We start from the raw sequence: 24,857 nt of genomic DNA, 5'->3' as shown, positions 1-24,857 counted from the left end.
GCCAGTCAGAAGATCTCGTGTCCTGCGTTTCATTCCGTGTCTGCCATGTACAATTTCTCCTTTTTGAAGCAAGAATTACACAACGCGTTTTTTTCAGTTTCACACTTGACCTGAAATTGAATATCTGTGTGTGAGTGAGAAGTGTGTGTGTGTGTGTGTGTGTGCGTGTGTGTGCGTGCATAATTCTCACAGACTAAAACAATTATGAATCTATATCAAATGCTTAAATGAACGTGACTCAATTGAATGATTAAAAAGCATATATATTTTTTTAAATATCTCATCTAGGAATTCAGTGTTTGTGCATCTTTTGCGTGTGTGTGTGCGCATTCTTTTTTGTGATTGCAAACACGTCATTATTAATAATTATTTTTTTACCTTCTTATATGAGATTGGGAATTTTACATAAAATTGTTATGGGTTTAATGTACAAACAGAACAACGTTTTTAAAATGTATCCATCTGTGTGTGTGTGTGTGTGTGTGTGTGTGTGTTCTCTCATGTGCAAAACTGATTTGAATCAACTTTTACACTCATTAAAAGAAAATCTAATATGCAAGTAAAAATGTATTAATAGTTATTTAAAAAAAACAGTTATTGTCTTTGCAAGACATGTTCATATTAATTTACAGTCCATTGATTTGAAGTGTTTGCAGGCAAAAAGTGAGGGAATTCTTTTTTTTGTTGAACAAATGTATGTTTATTTTTGTCTTTTTTTTTCTTGTTTAATTTAGCTGTGCATTTTCTTGTGTCAATTGAGATGCATGTGAAAATACTTTTAACTTCTCAGCGTTGATGTGTTAAATTCATTGGTATTATTAATCACCATGAATGTGTACGCGTGTTCCAGTCACTTTAATATATTCGTGTACAGCATAATGTGTAATTTATAATGATAAGCTTAAACACCTTGTTTGCTGTACGTTCCAGGGAGAACGTGAGTTTTTGGGCTCAAGTTAAAAAAACACACACACACACACACCCCTCCCCCCACACACACACACACACACACACATATATATATATATATATATATATATATATATATATATATATATATATATTTATTCATATGTGTGTAAAGTACAACCTCGCAAACAAGTATGGCTAAAAATTGCATTTTTTTTAGCAACAATTTAGACATTTCTCACCTCTCTCTCTTTCTTTGTGTGCGTGTGTGTGTGTGTGTGTGTGTGTGTGTTCAGATGTACAGACATCCATCATATAGCCAGAGGAGGTATGTTATGACACATTCTATTGTTGTTCTGAGGAGTGTGCATCTTTGCCGTCACTTTGCCCACTTTCGTCTTATTCCTTGTCACGGAAATATTACCAGGATGACGTGATTGGGTTAAAATATGATGATGATGATGATGATGATGATGGGGAGGAAGACACGCTCCCATTTGCTGTGTGTGTATGTGTCGCTGTCCACTTCGGTGGTGCTGAAATGGGAAAGCAAGAGAAACAACGTTTTTTTTTTAAATACAAAGACAAAGATTGTGTTCAAAACGTAAATAACTATTGTTTTTGCATTCATTATATGTTTTTCTTTTTATGTTCCCTTTATTTAAAAAAAAAGTGGTTAAAAAGTGTCACAACATTAAATGTCTTACTTTAAGTTGGTGTATGTGCCTATGTATATGCACACACACAGATAAATACAAAATGTGACATACTCCATAAATAAATGTTATGGTATATTTTTTGTGCATGTGTGTAAAGCTTAAAACCTAAATTTGAGAGAAGTTTAGTTGTCTGATTAAGGTTGTGTGTGTGTGTCACACAGAGAGCTGTTTTTAATATTTTGTCCCAAGTATTACAAAAACCTCTCAGTGTGGTCCACCAGGGTGTGTAGGTGTACCTAATCAAGTGACCTGTGAGTGTAGTTCTGTGTGTGTTTTAAGAGATGGGGGCAGAAAAACAGCAACCATGCAACTCAATGAGTGTGTGTATGAGTGTGAGCAAGATAAAAGAGAAAGCAGAACTTTGAGTTAAGAAAACAAATCATGATGTTTATAACATAAAATGCTTTAAAAGTCATTAAAAGTAGTGGTAGTTAGTAGTATAGTTAGCATACGTTTTCCAAGTATTAAACTTTTTTTTTTTCTGTTTACAGCTTTCAGGACGGACTTCGTGTCAAGGGGGACTCCTAAAAAAAACAAAAAACGAAATACTTCTTTGTCTCCAACGTGTGTGTATGACGTGCGTGTCCTATTTTCACATGTACTGCACATTGTGCACAAAAGTTGCAACGTTAAAGGCGACGTCACGTGTGAAATATATCATGTGATTTTGAACTTTATCCAGCGTGTGTGTGTGCGCGCGTGCGCGTGTGTATCGGCTCGCACTTGCGACGCGAATTGCGAGCCGACGCGCGCGCACGCCGGCCGTGCACGAACATTTTTGTAGTCTTGCACGCTCGCAGACTACGCGGCAGACTTCGCGTGACGTCGTCATGGCTTATTTCGTGCGCATTTGACGTTTAGTTTTTACGCGTGCGCGTGTGTATGTGCGTGCGGGGAGCAAGAGTATGGCGACTGCACTTGTGTGTGTGTGTGTTTGTGGGTGAGTGATGGTGGAGAGGAAAAGGTATAGAAGATGCGAACACGTGCACGCACGACGTGTATGTACAGTAAAATTATGTAAAAAATAAAGCGATGTTTATGGACAAGTGTGTTGTCCGTGTGTTTTTGTTTATGTAACATTGTCCCCTTCTAGAAACGTACTCGGACAAGTCATGGTGGTGACTATAGGAGGGAGAGGGGAAGTCTCGCGAGAATGGGAGCAGCCTGCAAAAAGCGTTGCTGGGGGTTGTAGTTCTTTCCGCCTAACAAGTAACTGCGAGAGGGACTTTTGCCACGATGACTGTATAGTTTGGATTTGTTTTCAATGCCTGCTGACGGATGGATGGATGGTTGGATGGATGGATGATGAATGGGTTGATGGATGTGGATAGATGGATGGATGATGAATGGATGGATGTTGTAAAATGGATGATAGATGGATGTACATAGATGGATGGTTGGATGATGAATGGACGGACGGACGGACGGACGGACGGACGGATGGATGGATGAATGATGACTGGATAGATTGATGATGAATGATAGGTAGATAGGTGGATGAATGGAATCGATGGATCATGGATGATGAATTGATGGCAGGATGAGGAATGGACAGACAGACATGAGTGCAGCAGGTATGTTCCGGTTTCCATGTAGACGACGACCGGATACCTGAAATAACCGCGTGAGTGACTCTTGTCTGAGTCGTCATGCAATGACGTCACTGACCAGCGTGTCGCGCGGCTAATCGGCGCCCTCCGTGGAGGGAGGGGGGGGACCGAGGCGCGCGCTTCCGACCAATAAGATTCGCCTTTCATTCATAAAGCGGCGTGGGCACTCCAGCGGGGGTTTCGTAACGAACCCTGAAACCGACAAACCTGTTCGGGCCGTCAGCCAATGGCGACGCTCCCCAGACTCCTTTAGCTACGCCTCCCTCATGGAGCGCAAGCCAATGGTAGGCGGGCATGGGCTTGAATGGCGGTGTGCGTGGCTAATAGAAGCCGAGGTAGGCGGGGCGTTGTCAAATCAGGCTCGGCAAATGTTGAGGGGGGAGGAAGTGCAGGAGCGTGATGCTAGAACCTCCTTATAAAGCCACTCTCTCACGTCCTGCCGTGGAAATTAGCGCCTTACAATTGAGGTCTCACTCACTCGGCAACTCGCGCGCACACACTTTTGGACCGAACACCAACTGCTACTAACACTACCGCCGCCATGACGTGGACCGACGTTCAGGACATGCTTCGCGGGGCCGAGACGCCTCTCTTCTGGGTCGGCGCTTTCACGGTGGCCTCGCTGCTTGTTTGGATCCTCTACCGGCTTTTCTCCGGCTTCAGGGTGTGGGTACTGGGCAACGGGCAGCTGCTCTCACCCCGACTGGGCAAGTGGGCAGGTGAGTGCCCCTTCCTACCCTTTCCTTACTTCACCATAACACACCACTTGAAGTGAAGCCAGGTGTGCCTAAACTTCACTTTTGGCGCATTATTATGTTCTGAAAGGTGGCGGTGGGTAGTTTTTGTGAGCTCAATCAAGGTTGTTGCGGTGGTTGCATAACCGGCAGGTAAGCAGTTGATTGCTTGGCAAGATGACAGCATGTGGTTCAATTTTGTGCGAGTGGGTTTTCACCTACATTTTGGGTGCCCCACTTTCAGCCCCCCTCTCCTTTAGCGCACTTTTGAGCCTCATTAACTCCTCACAAGCCACATGCTCCTCTTTTTGAATAGCTGACCTACATTTGTATGCCTTAAAATATAGATCTTCTATATGACAGGATAGTTTGACCGTTAGATGAAAATGTACGCATGTCTGCTGTTATTTTTGCAAATATGGTCTCGCTGGATTCTCCCCTGCCAGGGTTTGACCCACTTCTGCATGGATGAAAATACTGCGCAGTGTGCCAGTAGCACCCCACCGCCCCTACACACCCACCCTCCTTTTTAGGCACGAAATCCTCATCTAATATGCTTAAAATGAAGGTGCATTGATGAATGGTGCCTTCAGGGATGACTAATGCTCTTTTTATTTTTTTGTACCCCCTCCCCTTCTATGCCACTGATGTTGCGCGCACACACATACCGGTGCACATCGATGAGTCATGCACCCGTCCACCGCTTAGTCATCCGTTGACCATATAGGAACAGTGATCGCACACCACCCTTTGCGTCCGTCCTTGTCGTGCATTCAGAACTCCAATGGCACTTGAACACATCTCATTCATTGACTAGGAATTTTATGACATCATACCTTTGAATCTTTTTGATGCGTCTCTCTAAACTATGCACAATGGAAACAATTTGCGAACAATTGTGTAACCTTTTAATAGTTCTGTGATTGATCACTGTATATGAAGCCAAATGAATTCAACGTGATGAGTCGGCAGTTTCATGCCACATTTGGTCTCAATTTGGTTCACTTGTCCAATGTGAACACAAAACTATAATTGGTCACTTTACATCAATTAGGGAAAGTGGACTGGAGCCAGACCTGGATTCTGAAACTGTCCCCCTCCTCTGTAACCAACCTTGTTTACAGTGAAGCAACACACAACTGGATTCACTTCAGTTTACGTTCACATTGGTATCGAGGCATGGGTCTTTTTCTGATCTAGTTTAGGTTGATGGTACCACGTTGCGTTCACATTGCTCATCCTAAGTTGAGACTTTTGCTAGAAGTGATCTTGGTATGCTTTTGCTTCAGAAGTGTCAACCATATTTGCTTAACAATACATTGTATTGACATTATGGACCAGAACTGAATCCTGTTTCAAATAGTTTGTGATGTGGGCAAAGTTCCACCCCTAACCTCTTCCTCTTTCTTTTGTTATTCATTAAGAAAATGAACCTGTTTACATGAAAATAAGGGATTCAGTTCAGTTGGTATTCATATTGTCATTCAAATCTAGATCCAGGTCGCTTTCTGATCCAATTTAGGTTGATGATGCCCCTTTTGTATTTACACTGCACATCCTTTAAACTGCCGGATGTGATCTCACTTTGGTTTTGCTTCAGAAGTGTCACCCAAATTCACGTTGCCTTTTATTGACGTTGTATTTAATTAGGAAAGTCGACCAGAATAGCACAAGAACCGGATTCTTTTTGAACTCATTCACTGCCATAAATTCATAAAAAAAAAAAGATTATTAAAATTAGGGGCGACAGGCAATTAAATTTTTTAATTGTAATTAATTGTATGACTTCACTAGTTAACTCACAATTAATCGCAAATTTGATATCTGTTTTAAATATGCAATGAAAACTAATTTTAGGTTTTCATACTCTTGTTAACAAAAGTGGAAACAATTTTTAAACTAATAGAAATAGTTCACATTAATTTTTGACATTTATAGCCGTCATTGGCAGTGAATGAATAAAAGAAAAGATTATTAAAAATTTGGGGCGTCAGGTGATGACAATTTAAATTGTAATTAATCGCGTGACTTCACTAGTTACTCACGATTAATCACAAATGTCATATCTGTTCTAAATGTACAATAAAAAAATTCTAGCTTTTCATACTCCTAGGGAAAAAAATCGTTAACTAATGTTTTTGTTTTTTTAAAGAGGAAATTGATAAAAGTTAATTGTTCACAGCGAGCCAAAAAGCATTGTAATCAAATTAAACCGGAACTGGATCGGGTTTTTCAAATGAACTTGAGTCAATTCAAATCATAGTTGGAAAGTTGTTCACAGACCTTGAACCAACCCAAAATGAGGCTCTGTTCAGTTTTCGTTCGCATTGCGATTCCATTTATATTTGGACCCAGGTCCCTTTCGGGTCCATTTTGTGCTTACCATGCACATAACTGATACCATTGCCGCAGGTTACCTCAATGTGGTTTTATCGCGTTGTCATTTCGATTTGTTTTGCCTTGTACTGAATAAGAAAGCGGACCAGAACCACTACTGGTTCTTTTTGTCAAGTCAACTGGTAATACAACCCCAAAAGTTATTTATTTTCGTTGTTATTTTAAGAGATGAATTTGACCTTGTTTACCGTGAACCAAGTCAAAAGGACTCCCATTGAGATCCCATTTAAACTTTGACCCGGATCGCCTTCTCTGATCCCGTTTGTGTTCACATTGCACAGAGGTGATCTCCATTTGGTTTCATCCAAGTGTCACTTAGATTGTGTTGACGTTCTATTAAATGAGAAAAGTGTACCAAAATGGGATCCTGTTTCAAACTAATGTGCAATGTGAACCCAAAAAGTCCTTTTTCCTGATCAGTTTGCGTTCACATTGTAATTGACTGGATTCATTTACTGGAACGGCTGCCTCGAGTGACCCCCCCCCCCCCCCCCCATCTCTCGCTCGGTGTACGTAATGTGGGGGAAAATGCTGATCAATCATTCTTGAGCTGCAAGTGGGAAAACCCGATCTAAATGGGATTTGCCCTATTGTTCATGGCCGTGGTCGTTACCCGTATCCTCTTCTTTTTTTTGGGGGGGGGGGGGGTGAACTTGACCCTTTTACTAACACCACTCCCAGAAACCGGTTGAATGCAGCGTAGTGAGCACGGCTGGCAGTTAAGGCCCAGACGAGACGTGCATTTGAGAAACCTTTACTTGCTGCAACGAGCGCTTTCGCCTCAGCTGGTCGGACCAGATGCGCCGGTCGGGCCTGTTGATGTGGTGAATGGCGTTATTTGTCGTTGTGGGTCATCTCAACCTGCGGGGCGCCTTCCGTGGAAAAAGTCCACATTAGGACTATTTAAGTTTGAATAGTTGAGACTTTTGTACTTTTTGCAGGGATCAGCTGGTGGGCTGGGTTGTTCAAAGTGAAAGTATAATTGCAGATCTTAACACTGTCTTAGTTGAAGTACCCCGATTCGTGTTTGAAAGCTCTAATGATTGGATTTGAAAGGGAGAACCCTTGAAATGTACCAATCCATACTGAATAAATCTAAAAATTCCGATTTTAATGTATCGAAAAGGTAAAATTGCCCCCTAATTACAGTACTCAATCACATTTCCCCCCACTCATTAATGATTGGATTTAAAGGGTACCATATTTGAAACAAAGCCAATTCGAGTAAAAATTCAGATTTGAACGTCTTGAAATGCTAAATTACCTTAAAATACTCAATTACAGTGCACTGTTAAAATGATTGTTCCCACTCTGTAATGATTGCATTTCACTTTAACCCTAAAAACGCTCCACTGCAGTCCTTTTTTTCCTTCCCTCGCTCACTTTTTGGTGGTAATTATTTTCCTACCTGGTAATGACGAGAATAAATTTACAGCACAAAAACCTCTTAATTGCAGGTTTGAATAAAGCAAATTGACACATCAAAATTACTCATCAATTACAGTGCAAGCTAAATGACAGATACCAAAAAAACTAAACAAAAACAAAAGCATGCTTCCCCTCCCAAAACGACTCGATTACAGGGTCATGCTGCTCTCGGTGCGAATGTGGCTGTGAAAACCGCATCCTCACCTGCTGCTCTTCACATTCACCTTGAACCCTATCCATGTAATTTGCTTCTAAACCGTGTCACAAGCTGCATTCCGCGTGTGCTCTTCTCGTAGTCTTACGACAGGTGGCGGCTTGCCGGTCCAACTGGTTTGTCAGCACGTGCTCAGCCCGTTATGATTAAATCGGACTTTTTAAGGAAAGCCCACATGTTTATTATTGAAATATACTGTTGCACAAGTTCAGGTTGGGCAATAAAAATGTAATCCAATTTAATTTAATATATATATATATATATATATATATATATATATATATCACATACACACAATACTGTAATAATAATAATCAAGATTATTTGATTGAAATCGGGATTAATAAAATGATTATTCGTTGACTTCAGAACTTAGTATTCATTCCACTACTGGTACTCAAAACAATCATCATATTCTCATGCCTCATCCCTGCATGTAGAACACTTTCTTCTTGAACTCACTATTCTTTTTGTAAAGTACAAAGTAAATATGTGAAATTCAATTCTCTTACGTTTTCATTCCGCTACATCCACGCCTTTGACGCTTTGCATCTTTGCACACATTCAAACCGTGAATAAGCATCTCCCTTATCTCTTCATCATGTTTATTTTGTCTTCATTTATACAAGTCTTGAGACTTACTGGGCTATTTTAGGACCTCAAGTTATTGTATTTCGTGCCATGTCACATTTGTATACAAAGTGTGTCATTCTTTTTGTTGTGTTTAGTTTGACATGAAACTCCAACTGAGGTGTCATTAACTCATTCTCTCGCAGCCATTTTCACTGAAGCAACCCCCTTCGCTCCCGGCTGTTTTACTGGATTTGGACTGATTTTGCAAGGCCCACAGAATATTGTGATCTATTGCTATAAAATACATGGAACCCACCTAAAGAAAGATGAGATTTTCTTCTTTCATCTGAAAAAAGTATATTTCTATCTGTTTAGCATTATATAGCTACGTTTAATCATTATTCACAAATCAGTTTAAAACTGGTTGAAAAAGTTTGTTGCAACTGCCAAGATTAGTCCACTAGTCACCACGACGTCGACAATTAATATTAATAGTCAACGAGTCGTTTATTTATGTATTTATTTATTTGGCGCTGTTTTTCTATCAAAAACTGCCTCGTCTCGCATTTCTCCCGGGGTTGGATGCCATCCATGTCTGACGCACTTGCGCAGTAATGATCATCCGGGTCATCCACGATGGCAACAAATGCATTGTGGGTAGTGGAGTGTCATGGCTAACCCGTGTTAACAACAGAATTTCGCATTTCACCCAAAATACGAAGTAACCCTCCCTTATATTTTTACGGCACCACGACAGTGATAAAGCAGCATTTAAAAAGGAAGCATGTTGTGGCTGATGCCTAATAGCATTTCTGCCATAGTGGAGTGATGTCTGGAAGCTAGCGTTAGCACCGTGCGTGTAACGTGATGTTCTGTTTGGTACGCTAACATATTTTTAAGGTCTATTAAGGATTCTGAGGCTTTAGTCAGCAAACTGGCGTTTATTAATAACCGAAACAGTTTTTGTATGCCACTGAACGTGTTGACATCGAACGCGCTCCCTCACGGAGGTCTCTCTCTCTCTCTTGCTCTTTCTCTCTCTCTTGCTCTTTCTCTTTATTTCTCTCTCTCCACTCGCGAGTCGCGCACACGCAGTGTTGCGTTTATAAACGCTCAGATGAAAGCTTTACCGCAAGTCGTCAACGGCAATACATTACAATAAAATACACAATGGTTCGTTACAATATGCAGTACAAGTGCTTTAAAAAAAAGAAGAAGAAGTAATTACGAATCATTAAGGATGCCAACCAACGTGATTGACTCCACTCAGCAGCACTGCATTGACCAGCAGGGATTTTCCCTGGTCTTCCCCTTTTTGTAGAGCAGGCGCCTCCTAGTGGCAGGATTCATCTTATGCAGGCAGTGTGAGTCAAGGCGGCTTTCCCCATTCACTTTCTCCTGCACACGCACTCCCAACAGCTCTCATTGTATGCATGTAAAAGATGTTTGTACATGTGGATGTTTAGTCCGCCCCCCCACCCCCCAATCTTAACTAGGATTTACTTCAAAATGTTGTCGCCAAATATTACTCGTTGCCATGATGCTTCTTTACAATGTGTTATATAAGGCCAGTGTGTGTTCTGCTGCATGTTCGCGCGTGTAAAACTCCATCATAAGCAAATCTTGTAACTTTATTGAGAAAACGGGAGCATTATATAAGAGGCATGTAGCCAGGCTGCATTCATATACTTGAAGGCGAATGTGCATATATGTGAATGGTGTGTGTTTGCGCGCGCGCGCGTGCGAGGTACGTGAATGCCTTTTTAATCCTCGTGAACGTGTTTCCCCCAGTTGTGTGTGTATGTGTGTGTGGGTGGAGGGCGAGAACGCCGCTGTTCATGTGCTGAACACGCTCAGCGACACGTGCCACAGCCGGGTATGCTGGGTAAAAAAAACAAAAAAAACAACAACCTTATGCTGTAGCTTCCCTTTCAACCTCCTCAGCAACACGCGCCGAGTAGGATGGCAAGACTGTCGAGTCGTGCAGCTACAGTATCTTCTCATTCGCTTTTCTGGTTCGCTGCTCTTTTACTTCTTTCCTTTTGTGATGCGCCAAAAGTATTTGGGACTAATACCAGAGTCAACGTCGAGTAAAGACACAAAGGCGTGGCTTAAATATGTATCCAAGTGGCGTTTACACAACACAAACTGGATTTTAGTTGACTTGATGATGTTTTTGGAGCCTGGAAAATGGGGATAGACCCATGTTGGGCATTTTGATGAGTATTGGTAACCTTTAAAAATAAATAAATAAATAAATCTGGAAATCCAATAAAAAGGTAAATCTAAAACCATTTTAATGTCAGTGAACCATTTATTTAAATATTCAGTGAAGATCCTTGTGAAGAGAGAGCCTATTGCTGACCCTGGGAACCTTCCGTGAAAGTTTACGATTTCAGCAAGGAAAACATTTGCTGTCGAAAATGATGGTATTGTTTAAGTTTCCATTTAACTTTTTAACCTTAGGAGCTCACTGAACATTTTTTTTTAGAAATGTAAAAGGATTTTGTCTAAAATAAAAAACAAAGAACTTTTACATTTTGAAAAGTCTAAAAAATTGTTCAATAAACATGCTTTAAGTCTTTACAATAAAGTCAAGATTGGCATTTGTTAAAAAAAAAATGATGCCAAAACACCCCCCCCCCTTTTTTTTGACTGAAAATTAAGGTCAGCTCCAAATTTCGGTTATCGGCCTCCTTGACAACCAATAATCGACATTGGTATCGGCCCTGAAAACATATCGGTCTATCGCTACTAAAAATGCAAACCTTTTAAAAACAGTTCTTAAAAAGTGTCAGTTTTCCAATGGGAGGAGCTTGTTTCTGTCAAACAGTTAAAGTGATACTTTATTAATTAGCCGTTTTCAGCAGTAAAAAGTTTTGTCTAGATTTTAATAAATTTGATAACTTCATTATTTTCCATGTACAATTAAATACACATTTTTCCACTTGCTGTTGACTGAAAATGACATCACAGGTGCTCAGGAAACGGCCAATCACGGCTCACCTGTTTTCTGGTGTTGGTCATGTGACATTAGCAAACTGAACCGTGATTGGTTGTTACCTGCTTCCTGAGCAGGCGTGATGTCATTTTTTGTTGATGACAAGTGGCAAAATTTGTTTTTAAAGGTATTTATTGTAGATAAAAAAAATGAAGTTATCACATTAATCATAGACAAAATGTTATCTTTTTACTACTAAAAATGGCTAAATGAGTCAAGTATCCCTAAAATCTATATATTTTTTTAGAATTGATTATAGTATTTTAATTTAAACAATGGCTCTAAACGACTGTATTATTAAAATCAAATATTGTCATCATATTATTTGATAATCGATTCATCTTTTTCACATCTACATGGTTAGCTTATGAACCCGGTGTCGTTTTGGCGGTTTTGACGACAGTAATGTTCTTGTACTGTAATAAAACCATCAACGACAACAAACGTTGTTGCCGTGGTGACTGTTTGTGAATTCCAGTCTAACACGCCCTCAGGTTTGCTTGGGCTCCATGAGCGCATAGTGTCCTTTTTTCGGTGTTTGCGAGCCAAATATATGTCACGTTAATTGTCTTTTGGCTCCACCAGTTTATGCTTAATCAACATTCCAACATTTTTTTTAAGCTATTTTTTTTTTCTGCGGATCCAAATTTAGACGCTGACTCTATCTTGGTTGGCTTTGAAGTACAAGTCCTCAAGCGTCCCTCCTTCCCTATCGAGCTTTATTTTTGTCGACTTTTATATTACCCATGTGACTTTCTCCCTTGCTATTTAAAGAAATATACACATCTGTGTGCGTGTGTTTCCATCTTGTGCTGCATCCCTCCCTTCCTCAGTGTAACGTAGGAGGCCTCTGCTCGTTGATAGGCGAGTTTGGGGTGCGACAGATTACATAACAAGTGCAGGGCATACGAGGACCGCAGTCTCTCCTCACTGAGAATCTTAATTGAGGATTTGCCGGACGCTTATTTTTACTACTGTGTCTTTAAGACAGTGACTGCAACCCTTTTAATGTCAAACTTTTTGGACATTTATGAACATGTGACGCATTGATGGTATAGGAAACATATTATTATTTCTTACATGAACATTTAAAAAAAAAAGACATACTGTACCTAGTTTGCTTATACAGTATTGCCAGTCTCTGTATATGTTGCCTTCACTGACCCTTACGTTGGCTGAGACAAACCCAGTCTGTTTTCACAGTAGCAATTAATGTATTTTTTGTTGTTGTTGTTGTAATTGACAATTGCCATTGCCATATATATATATATAATTTTAATTTTTTTTTTTTTAAATACATGCGTATAGTTTAAATGTCAGTATTGTAGTGCATGACCAAATTGTTGGAGACAAGCTAGCGGTTGTTTCAACGATGAGAAAATTAGCACCCCAAAAATTGGAGTATGAGAAAAATGTATCCAATTACAAAATGATTGTCGACCCCTGATCTACAGTGCCCCCCCCCCCCCCTCTATTTTGCGAGTCATCATTTGCGCAATTTTTTTTAATCAATCTTTTTGGTTTCCCTATGCTTACTGTGATGCCCTCACATGTGGGAAAGGAGAGCCACCCATGTCAAGTCACCAATGAACTTTTTTTTTTGTTGTCAATGAACTTTTTTGTTGTTGTTGTCATTTATTACATACCGGAAGAGCAGGAAAACACAATGAACATAATCACGCAGAAGCTGATGTCGTCCACAGTTCGCACCCAGACAATTGCGTCATCCCATCAGGCCCCGCCTCTTAAAGCCACATGCAAAAATATAACACATGTTTGCAATTTTTGGGTGTTTTGGTAAGTTTGAATGTTTTCACATTGTATTTGTCATTTTTTTCCCACCTATTGGCTATCACTATGCTTGTTCAAAAAAGTATCTCTAATGCACCGCTAAGACACATTATCGACATTTGGTGACATCTTATCAATATTACACCGTAGCAGACAACCCTTATCTATATTTAGTTGAATTTCTCCCCATTTGCCATCATGATTCCAAGCGTGTGCACGCGTGGTGTTTCCCAGCATGCAGCGTGGATGCTGCAGCCCCGGTTGTCGTGGCGATGATGCTGACGGTGACGCTGGTGATCTTGCTTGGTATTCAGGTGCATGCGGCAGGCAAGCATGGAAGGCGGGAGGCGATGGGTAGATGTTGGGGGCGGGCGGTCGGGCCGGTGGGGGTTTAGCTCCCAGACGAGGCAGTCGCTGCTATTTTTACTCCTCCTGCTGCTTTTTTTAGAGCCGCGCCGTAGCGAGCTGGCAGCGGCCGCTCCTCAGCCCAGGGAGGGAGGGAGGATGGAGGGCGGAGCAGGGAGGGGGGGAGACAAAAGGCTGGGGGATGTCAATACCTCTGGACGTGACGCGCAGCACCAAGACGTCGTTCGCGGTGTAAAAGCGCCCCCGTCAGGCCACTCTCGCCGCGGTCTGACGAGAGAAAGGTTGATAAGCGTGATGCGAATGTGAGAAGTCGGAGCTCAGCTGCAAAATCGAATGAGATCTGGTCCGAGATGTTCAGTGTCGACGATGCCGTTTCTAATGATGTAGCCAAGTCTGTCGTATTTGTTGTTCATATTATGCGTATCATGCTTGGTTATATATATTTTCAATGAAAACAATGTCTCCATAATGAGTAAAGAATCTGTGTACCAGAGCCCGCTTACATTCACGCACGCACACACACACACACGCTACTGGCAATACACGCGCACGCACACATGCAACGGTTATTGAGAGAATGGGTGCTATTATATAATAGGTGGGAGGAGTGTTGTCATTCATAAGTACAGCACAAGGATATGGAGATGTGCGTGAAAGGAGGGGTGAGGGCTTGCGAACGGGTGCTGGAGCTCCCTGCGGAACCTCAGCAGCACCCGGCAAGAAATGGTTTTGTGAATGGTGTAAATGCATTTCAACGTTTTATAGCAAATAGTTTTAAGTGACACGAGGACGAGCTTGGTTGTTGTACGAGAGTGAAATGTTAGCGCTGAAGTCAAATTTAAAAGACTTTCCTCGATTAGCGGAGTCCAGAGTTAAAAGCAAACACGGTGAAGGGGCATTAAGCTGTTATGCTGCACACACGTGGAATTAAGCTGCCAACACAAGTGAAGTTAGCCACGAGTGTAAATGCGAGCTTGGGGAGGTGAGTCGCTTCACATTCATGTGAAACAGTTTGTGTCCACCCCATTTTGTTTTTCCAAGGTCCCTTTTTAGTAATCAACTCTGTTCCTTTTGCATATTTACGGGGTGTATTTTGTTCTCATTGCCAACGTATACAGAGTTGTCAAAAGTTCCTTCCCTCGGTAAGCTCGACGTGCTCCAGAGGAAGAGGCCCAGGAAGGTTCACGTTTTCTGGGGAAGCTTTTTAAGCTCCAGGCGGAGGCTCGGGGGGGTAAAGCAAGAATGCTGCCTGCCCGAAGGTTCACCTTCCCTGGGTAAGCTTGTGAAGCTCCGGGGCTGTTGCAAAAAAAAAGAAAAAGAAATGCTGTGTCCAAGGAATTCAACACAGTTCAGCTTTTGTGGTCATTAAAAGCTTGAAATGGGAGTTTTTGACTGAACATACCTTGTGTGATATTCAATTCCACGCCCGTCGGTGTTATCTTTTTTTCTGTGGTGCTTGCTAATTTGTCATTAATACAGAATCGGAACCGAGCGCTTTTATATCATCGCTTTGGGGCATTTAAAACCTTGTGTGTCGCATCATTCGTCACTCTGCAGTTCGTTAATTTGAGAGCTGCCAAAGGTGACATCAGTCAATTCGCCCCGCCTCCCGCCCCGCCCCCGATCACCTGGCATGCTTGACAGGCACTCGAGCACATACTGACGCTTCAATGCAGATGCAACTTTGTGGCGTCCCGTAAGAATAATATAATAATATCTTCATGTGTTGTCTATTTTCTTTTTGAAATGTTTACAATTTGCTTTTATAGTGTTCATATTTACAATTTTGGATGAATGTAGTAGGCACAATATCAGGTGCACATTTCCGGTGGCATCCAATGCAAATGAGCTGCTGTGTAAAAAACAAAACAAAATGGATGAATACTTTATCAAAATAATCAAGTCAATTTATATAATTATTGATTAGTTTTTGATTCATTGTGACGCCTCGAGATCTAACGAGTCTGTTAATCACACACTTATTTGGTTCTCCTCTTCAACAATTTGACTCCTGCTTCCCCTGTGGTGTGCATTGGTACGGTCCGCTCCCATTGAGGCTTTTTGTGTCGGAGGGTTTCATTCTTAACATCGAGGAGGATGGGGTTGGTTTGGGGGGGACGACGACGAAGAAAGAGTCAGATTTAAAAATAAATTCCGCTCGCCTTTTTCACTTTTTGACTTTGTGCTACTCTCGCTCGCCTTCCTCTCCTCCCTCCATCTGTCTCTCTATTCCATTTCTCCTTCACACGCTCCTTCTCCTGCTTCGCTCCAATTCTATTTTTAGACGCCCCCAGGATCCCTCCGCATCCCGCCAGCCCCTCTTCTTCTTCTTCCTCCTCCTCCTCTTCGTTCGTTTGTCATCGCTCCCTCCCTCTCGTCTCCTCTCCTCTCGCTCGTTGCCAGAGAATGTCCTCTATGCCTCCATTAATCTTTCATCAACCGATCATAGATGCGTTGAGCGCACGATCGTGTGCATCAGCTTTATTTTTGAGCGTTTTGTTTTGCTTCATCAAATTCATCAATTCTAAGGCGGCGTTTGACAAGCTGGAACGCCGGGCACTGGTCCCCAGGAAAATCCCAAGTGGTCCAAATGAGTGCCTATAGCTGACAATTTAGCTGTATTTACAATTACAAATTGCCAAGCACATGAAATGGCACACTAGCCTCATCTGAAAGTTCAGATTCAGCCGTTCAGGTTCCGAATGGCGTTGATGTAATAGTATACTGTCGATTTTTGAGGGCGGGGCCTTTTCTGGAGAAAGACTGGTCTAATTATTTGTTAGGTGGCCCTTTTTTTTTTCTGAACGACATGCATGGTTTTCTGATACTGGTGAAATCGACACTTTAGCCTTTTTTGGACCAAATTTTGGTTGACTCCTCACATCTGTTCTCCGGTTGTGGGGCATAAATGACTTTGTCCCTTGAGTTCCGCATAGCAACAAGCAACCATGCTGTTAAATGAAAGTCACATTAGTAGTGTGGAAAGTGTGCCATTGTTAACTGTGTAGAATTCCTCTTTATCATGCTTCTCTTACTTTTAACAGGCTATTTTAGCGCTCTTAGCCTTTTGGCTATGCTAAGTTCTTTTCGCCATTCAAATTCCAAGGGTCCACTGTATGCTGTCGAATTAATGCTGTAGTAGTTGGTCTGTAAATTTATTGGTGAGGTGGTTCTTTTTTTGTTTTTTGTTTTTCCTACAAACATTTTACAAATAATAGTAATAATGGTAATAATACTTTTAAAGGCGTGTCAATTTGTAACTGTAAATAGTGTTTCCTCACTATAACACGGTTGCCATTATTTTAGTGCAATTTTAATGTACCTATTTTTTTTTTATTTATTCATGAAGGTTTGAACATTGAGAATGTTTAAACAAGAGAATGTGAGAAAATGTAAATGCCTCGATTAGAAAAGCGTATAAACTGTGCGGTGAGGGGTTTTAGAGCCTTAAAACATAAAGCTAATTACTTCGCGGATTTCATTTATTGCGGGTATTTTTTTGGAACCTTACTCCAGCGGAATATGAGGGAACGCTCTACAAGTAAATAGTCAGTTATTGGTGATGATCTACCTTGCCTCACGAATTCTGCCTAGCAACAGATGTAATATATGTTTTATAAACACTATATCTAATTTTCTCTTTAGCCTCTTCTGGTTGCTCGGCTAATGTTAGCGCTTTTCGCTGACATGCTATGTTAGCTTGCTTCTTGAAGGTGAATGCTTGCTAAATTCAGTTAACTTGTTTATAGCATTTCACACTCCATTGTTGTTAGCATAAAGCTAGTTGATGTTCTTTAGATCAAATTAGATGGTTAGAGCAGCATTTTGGTGTTAACGTACACAAAGTTTAATTCTCTTTTGTTTCACAGTAAATGTCAACTGTTAGCGACAAACAGTTTTAGTCTACACTCCTTGGATCCCCCCCCCCCCCCCCAAAAAAAAATTCTGCCTAGCAACATGCGGGCCAAGCCTTGGGATAGGTGTGAATTCACCTTTTTCTAGCCAAATATGAGCAGTAATTATTTAGGCGATAAAGCTTCTACACTATGCTGTACTTTACACTTTACAGGTTTCGTTGACTTAACACTCGTCCTCGGCCTCGGCCTCGATCCCGCTAAGCTTTGAAAAGTGACTCCCATCCACCTGTGATGACAACATCTGCAAAACATCGGCATTGTGTCACAGGGAATCTCTGTCACGTTGGAGCTTAGCCAACGCTCACTCGCCATGACAAGCGGTCCAACCTGAAGTTGTTTTTTGGTCTGTGTTGCAGTCAACCGGCACGAGGCGGCCATGTTGCAGACATCATGCTATGCCGCAAGGTTACGAAGAGTTCAGCTATTGCTATAAAATGAGCTAATTTTACATTGTGTTAGAAAAAGGAGCATAAAATCAAGAAGTCAAGGGTAGAACTAATTAAGTAAAAATGTTAAATAGTATGACAATAAATGATGAATATTATGTATTTTGAGATGTTCATTACAAATGATGATAAAATAAAAGTGTGCATTAAAATCTGTAATTGCAACAGGCATTATTATTAATATTATTATTATTATTGGGGGGGGTTTTTTCAATAAAAAGATGACCCTCCCTCAAATATTATTGCACACCTCATACACTTCCTCAATTTTTAACAGACTTTCTTTTTTTTTTTTTTGCTTAGAATGCCTATCAATGTGAACGTATTGTCCTCAAACCCTCAACTGACCTCTAACCTACCTTCTCCGCCCTGTTTAGTTGTGACGGGAGCCACTGATGGAATCGGGAAATCCTACGCAGAAGAGGTGAGTCTCTTGAAAGCATTCTTTTCCCCTCATCGTTTCTTAAATCAAATAATACAAATCTATATACACTCTTGTATAAGGGGAAAATATGTATAATGGCTTTTAAACCTTTGGTTTAATGCTTGTGGTGCATATTTGTGCTGCTCATGAAAACAATAGTGTTCCACCACTATTATAATTCACAGTACGCACCCATGAGATACAGTATATTGTGGATTTCCATCGATTCTGTGTGGGCCAGCACATAACCCTCACTGTTAGAACAAGGGGTTTCCCCAACCGTCTATTTTATGGTTCTTTCTAAAATCATTATTCAACCATTTAACTCTCATCTTTTACCCCAAATCTCCACTTTCAAAGGGTGTGTTCCGTGTTTAAAAGATTGATCGTAACCTGACACATTTTTTGTTTCCAGCTTGCTCGTCGAGGTTTTGCCATGGTGTTGATCAGCCGCTCCCAACATAAGCTGGATGACGTGGCCAGGTCACTTGGTAAGTGTGCAACTTTGACCAACACCATCGTATCGGGTTCGGAAATAATCTGGCCGTGTTGTCATTCAGTTTCGTTTAGGGCGTTTCGTCAATAATTGTCCTGGACTTCCATCATCTGCTTTTTAAAGAGTCTTTGGACATGCAATGACATAATAGTTTGCTTTGTTGGTCTGCAGCGCCCTCTGCTGTTCAATTGTGACACTGCAGTAGGGTTCTCACAAAGATCCTAATGCCAACGATTCTGTGTGTGTCTTGACTACTTGCTAAGTATTTTTTTTTTTCCCCACAAAGCAAATGTTAGCGATGAATGCAGAAAAGCTAAATTCGTCCTTACTTTCTGCCACAGAGGACCAGTTTGGCGTGGAGACGAAGACCATTGCGGTGGACTTCGGCAAGACAAACATTTACCCGTCCATCGAGGCGGGACTGTCAGGCTTGGAGATCGGTGTCCTCGGTAAACAAATAAAATACTTACTTGAATTGTTTTAAGGGACCATGTTTGTTTTAAATTTTGGACCACTGTTTGTTTTGTCATCAATGAACTGAAGGCTCACTGTATGTTTTTCTTCAGTACTACCAACAATGTTCATGGGTCAATGTGATTTGCTTACCTGTTTAATGATTAAAAAAAGAGACTATTTGAAAATCCCAGATTTTCCTCCAGACTCAAAATCAATGTTGTTTATTTGCAAAAACAAACAAAAAACAAGGTACACGTAGACATTTCCGCCCCTCTTTTTAACCACTTTGTGTCACTGCTTGCTCAATATTTTTAATTCATTCTTTTAAAAACAACAACTTAGATGTAGAAAAGTGCAAAAGAAAAGACCAAAGCCTAGATTTATTTTTGCAATTTAATAACATTTTGTACAAAAAAAAAAAAAGATAAGAAAAGAAAAAGGTCCCCATTAATTTTTTTGGTCCATTGTTTTGTAATAAGGCGCTTTTTTCCTGTTTGACCCACCCCAAGAATGTTAAAACACACAGTACTACAGGAAAAAAAGACAAAACAAAATGTACAGCTAATAAAAATGTAGAGTCAGTCGTTGAGCAACGTATTACGTCACAATATATGAAATACTTTTTTTTTGTAGGTTTATTATTATTTATTACTATAGAGTCAATTTCACTTATTCACACATTTAAAGAACTCTACCCATGTTTTAAATATGCAGTAGTTGCTGGTTGTGAGGTGTGGCTGACTGGATAGTTTCTCTCCTTTGCTTCTACTGCCCCCTTGTGGATGCTTTTAGTATGACATTCACATGTGACAATTTTTTATAGGTACACAAATTTAACCCCCCCCCCCCACCTTTTTTTTGTTTGTTTGTTTAACAGTTAATAATGTTGGCGTGTCCTATTCATACCCCGAATACTACCTCCATATTCCAGATCTGGACAATGTAAGTATGACTTTTTTTTAAATTTCGTTTTTGTTTTAGTAAAGCACATTTTTTTAATGTCACGTGCTAAATGTGCGTTTCAGTTCATCACCAACATGATCAACGTCAACATGACTTCAGTGTGCCAGGTAACATTTCAGCCTGCAGCCTCCGTGTAAATGCAATTGTTGCTCCTCTGCTGCTCCTTCTTCTTCTTCTTTGGTGATACCTGCAGTGCCTCGCTCGTTCCCAAAGCAACGGTGGACTGCACCCGACACCCACCCACGCATCTCTCCCTCCTTCCCCGCACTCTCTACCTCTCTTCTGTTTTCTAATTCTTTAACCCCATCAGTCTCCTGCATGTGTTTTATAAGCATTTACACACTAACTTGTGTTTGTTGTCCAACAGATGACCCGCTTGGTGCTGCCTATAATGGCTGACAGGTGAGTACCCACCCTCCCCCCACCACCACCACCATAATAATGTAAATAAGAATCTTTTAGATATGAAGTATGAGCGAGTCTTTCCCCGCCATGGCTGCTTCCTCGCCTTCCTTTTGTTCACAAACGCTGACAAGCTTTCAATTCACACAAAGTGCCCTCCCTGCGACGATTGGTCCAGCATGCCGTCACGTGACCGGCGGCGGCGGCCAATGGCGTCGCAGGCACATTTTGGAGCCGTGTGAGGCCGGAGCGTTTCTCTCTCTCTCTCTCTCTCTAGCTCTCTTTTAGACTACATCACTGCAGCAACAGGCTGCCATGGCAACGCGCACTGTGTGCGTGTGTGTGTGTGTGTGTTTGAGAGGGCAGACGAAGGGTTCCCTGGGAAATTGTTGATGCGATTTGATCCAAAAATAGATTCAGAGAAAAGGTTTGAACACTTGAAACTGCCTCCTGTGAATACATTTTCTTAAATAAATAAAAATCGCCTTAATAAAAATGTTATTATTATTATAGGTTTAGCTTTTTTTATTTTTTATTAACCGGATTCATCTTGAGCACACTTTTTAAATAGGTTTGCTGTTAAATGTACCACAACTTTCCACATATATCTACTTTTATTTATTTATTTAAATTTGATATAAATATAAATTTATATATGTTATAGATTATAATGTAATATCATACATTTGAAATTTTAGCCAATTTTACCCAAATCAAAATGGCAAATCTTGATTTTATATTAGTTTTAAAAATGCATCCAAATGACACATTTGAGTATTTTTTTTCTTTCCATAAAATGTTTTAGATTTTTCATATTACCTGCTAATTTATATATTTTTCTGCCAAGTAAACGGAATTATACATTATTTATTGATGTATTTATTACCGTAACATCATAATATTTGTGATCTTCGACTCAAAAATGAGTAAACGCTCTAAAAGCTACTATAAGATGGTTATCTCAGCCAAGCATGAGGGCAATCGTGGCAAAATGACTTATTGAAGTTACCATTTACAGTCTGGATTAAAAAAGAAAAAGAGATGTGATCATTCTGCTTGCACAAACGGTTGCAATTTCTTTTGATCTTCACGTTTCAGATCCAAAGGCGTGATCCTAAACATCTCCTCGGCCAGCGGCATGTACCCCGTCCCTCTGCTCACCATCTACTCTGCCACCAAGGTTGGCATGCCGTCCTCATCCCAGTCATCTGAAGCCGAAATGATTACAATTTCCCACCATCTTTATTTTCCTTATTTTCCTCTTCCGCGCCAGGCCTTTGTGGATTTCTTCTCCCGTGGCCTCCAGGAGGAGTACAGGCGTCAGGGCATCATCATCCAGGTAAGGCTGCTCGCTCGCTGTCTCTCTCTCTCTCACGCCCATTGTTGGTACACGAAACCATACAGGACTTGGATTCACGCTCATGTGAATTGACCTCCTGGACACACCTAAATATAACAATGTAAGGTGAGAAAATGAAGTAAAATGCAAATATAAGTAAATGGGTCGAGTCCCATGATTTAAAGTAAGGTTGGAATTAATTTCAGTAAAATAAAACAAATGCTGTAAAATGATATAAACTAAACAAGGAGATGGAATAATGTGCATTAAATAGAAATAACGTTGATTAAAGTAAAAATAAAAGTGGTCAAATGAAACAAATGCAGTGAAGTACATTAAGACAAAGACATTAAAATGCATAACATCAAAATAAGGTAAGGCACTAAAATAGGGTAAAACCAAACAATGGAAACTGAAATACATTTAAAAAACAAAGTAGGACAGTCAAATGAAACAAAGGTAGTAAAATACATGAATTAAATAAATACAGTAAAATAAAACCTCGTAAGACGCTATCATTCAGTAAAATAAAGCAAATATTGCAAAGTGAAACAAAAGCGGTAAAATAGGTTTTTTTTTTTTAATGCCATAAATAAAACGGGCAGTAAAACAAAGTATAGTAAAAGTAAACAAGGCAATAAAATACTGTAAAAAAAAACAAAGGTCATATAGTGATTGGAAAAAAAATTAAAGCAAAGTTCAGCAAATGAAGTGAAATAAAATAAGGTGTTAAAATAGTGATCTGAATCAATCCAGGGGAACTATGTGTTAAACTTTGAAGACTCAATGGTGCATGAAGTTGTTTGTTTTTGCTCTGTTGTCAAGGAATCTTATCAAACTTTCCATGTGAACGTTCTATTTTTAGCACCTTCTTTTGTCACTCTTGTGACACCTGCTGTTCATACACAATACTGCACTTTTACTTCTGCAATCCCTCGCCTCAACACACCTCCATCAAATCTTGCCCAACATATTAACCGCACCTGTCGGTGCACAAAATATGTAATTAATCTATTCGGAACCCAAACGTAGGCAACTTGTTCTCAAATCTGTTCCAAAACCCGTTTGAGAGCATACGCTGACTTCCTGCAGAGCGTGCTGCCTTTCTTCGTGGTCACCAAGATGACCCGCATCAGGAAGCCCACCCTGGACAAGCCCACCCCGGAGCGCTACGTGGCCGCCGAGCTCAACACCGTCGGCCTGCAGAGTCAGACCAACGGATACTTCCCACACGCCGTCATGGTGAAACTCGCGCCGTACAAATCGTGTTCATATTCATTCCTTGCAACGTTGACGCTTACATAAACTGTATTATTTCCATTTCCCTCGCACCCATCAGGGCTGGGTGACCACCAAAATGGTGCCCATCAGCATCGTCATCTTCTTGGGAGCGAGCATGAACCGCCTCCAGCGTACGGGGTACCTGCACAGGAGGAAGCTGCGCGAGATTAAGAACGGAACCGGCTTGAAGACCGATTAAGAGCAGCGACGCCACCCGGACGCAGTATTTAATTAAGTGAGCGTGCGAGTGCGAAAGGTCTCCCTTTTGGGGGGGGGGGGGAACTTGGGCGTGTGAGTTTGCGTGCTGCTGAAGAACCTTCACAAAAAAAGGACATGACTTGTTACGTGCGATTGGTTGCTCCTGCCTCGGAAGAAAATAAAGAATTAAATAGTAGTTTGTTAAACCCTGCTGTTGTAAGCAGTGGAAAATGGTGGTGGGCTTTTTTTTATGTTATATATATATATGGTGTAGATACATATATGTAAAGTTATTTATTTTATATTTGTATAAGACCATACACACACACACACACATAAGCTGATGCTTTAATACTCGGCAATCTGTGCTTCTTATGACAAGCCTATGATGCTGCCCGTTTAGTCGCATGCACGTGAAGTGTTGTGACACTTTATTTATGACGACGCCATGTGGTGGGATGCTGTTGTAAGCCAATGTATCACAGTTTTTGTTTTTGTTTTATTTTGGATTGACAAGCTACACAGAAGTGCCTTTCTGCGGTCATTGATGCTGGAATTACATGGGAACGACACGCGTTGCCTTTATTTCCACACATGTCCCATTTTGGTGCGCTTCCACAGCAACGGACAATATTATTCCGTGTTAAACCTTTCACATTGACTGCTTCACAGATATTTTTTTTCAGCAGTGATGGTCCGAGTTAGGTGTATGCAATGTTTTCAAGAGTGCCTCTCGGGTGTCAGCAGTCTTTTTTTAAAAATGCTTTATATTTTTTCACTTTATATGTAATATGCACTGTTTACTTCTGATTGTAGCTTATTTTTGCTACCGTTTGTTAATAAAAGTATACATTTGACAGTTGGCGTGAAATTTTCTTTCACATTTGCTTACTCTTTACTGTATGTCATATCTGTGAATATTCTTATTCCTCCAGGTTTCTGCCATTCCAAAGATACAATTGAGACTCAATAATTCTAGTGCCAAAAAATGAACAAAAACAGTCTCTTTTGGCTTTGAGGCTCCGCGACCTTTTTGCAACTATAAGAAATATTAATGCGTAGTTTCCGCCCGACAACTCTTGTCCTTCTTGTCAATCACAACTGTCATTGTATTGTAATTATTGCACTAGTCACTATTTTGCCCCTGATGACTTTCTGCATTATTTGCACATCATTGTAATACTACAGCACAA

General features: G+C 40.6%; 1 protein-coding gene across 1 annotated transcript; it reads left to right on the top strand.

Annotated features, from left to right (window-relative positions):
• The first annotated feature begins 3,606 nt into the window (after window positions 1-3,606).
• Window positions 3,607-24,521, top strand: hsd17b12a (hydroxysteroid (17-beta) dehydrogenase 12a). The gene is made up of 11 exons (XM_086074377.1): window positions 3,607-3,957; window positions 18,483-18,529; window positions 18,945-19,020; window positions 19,367-19,474; window positions 20,359-20,423; window positions 20,507-20,551; window positions 20,812-20,846; window positions 21,945-22,026; window positions 22,120-22,185; window positions 23,278-23,427; window positions 23,525-24,521. The coding sequence occupies exons 1-11, from the start codon at window positions 3,780-3,782 to the stop codon at window positions 23,663-23,665; spliced, it is 993 nt and encodes a 330-aa protein (XP_085930503.1). The 5' UTR covers window positions 3,607-3,779; the 3' UTR covers window positions 23,666-24,521.
• The last annotated feature ends 336 nt before the right edge of the window (window positions 24,522-24,857 follow it).

Source organism: Leptonotus elevatus, chromosome 4, assembly GCF_054856555.1.
Source record: "Leptonotus elevatus isolate MCC_2025b chromosome 4, RoL_Lele_1.0, whole genome shotgun sequence".
NCBI lineage: Eukaryota > Metazoa > Chordata > Actinopteri > Syngnathiformes > Syngnathidae > Leptonotus > Leptonotus elevatus.
Note: the sequence above shows the minus strand (reverse complement) of the source record. Positions and strands in the feature narration are given on the sequence as shown.

Excerpts from the sequence above, each read along its gene's own strand:
- hsd17b12a (XM_086074377.1), top strand. The coding sequence starts at position 3,780 with ATGACGTGGACCGACGTTCAGGACATGCTTCGCGGGGCCGAGACGCCT. Across the intron at positions 3,958-18,482 it reads CCGACTGGGCAAGTGGGCAG|TTGTGACGGGAGCCACTGAT; the intron begins GTGAGTGCCCCT and ends CGCCCTGTTTAG. Across the intron at positions 19,021-19,366 it reads TGACGTGGCCAGGTCACTTG|AGGACCAGTTTGGCGTGGAG; the intron begins GTAAGTGTGCAA and ends TTTCTGCCACAG.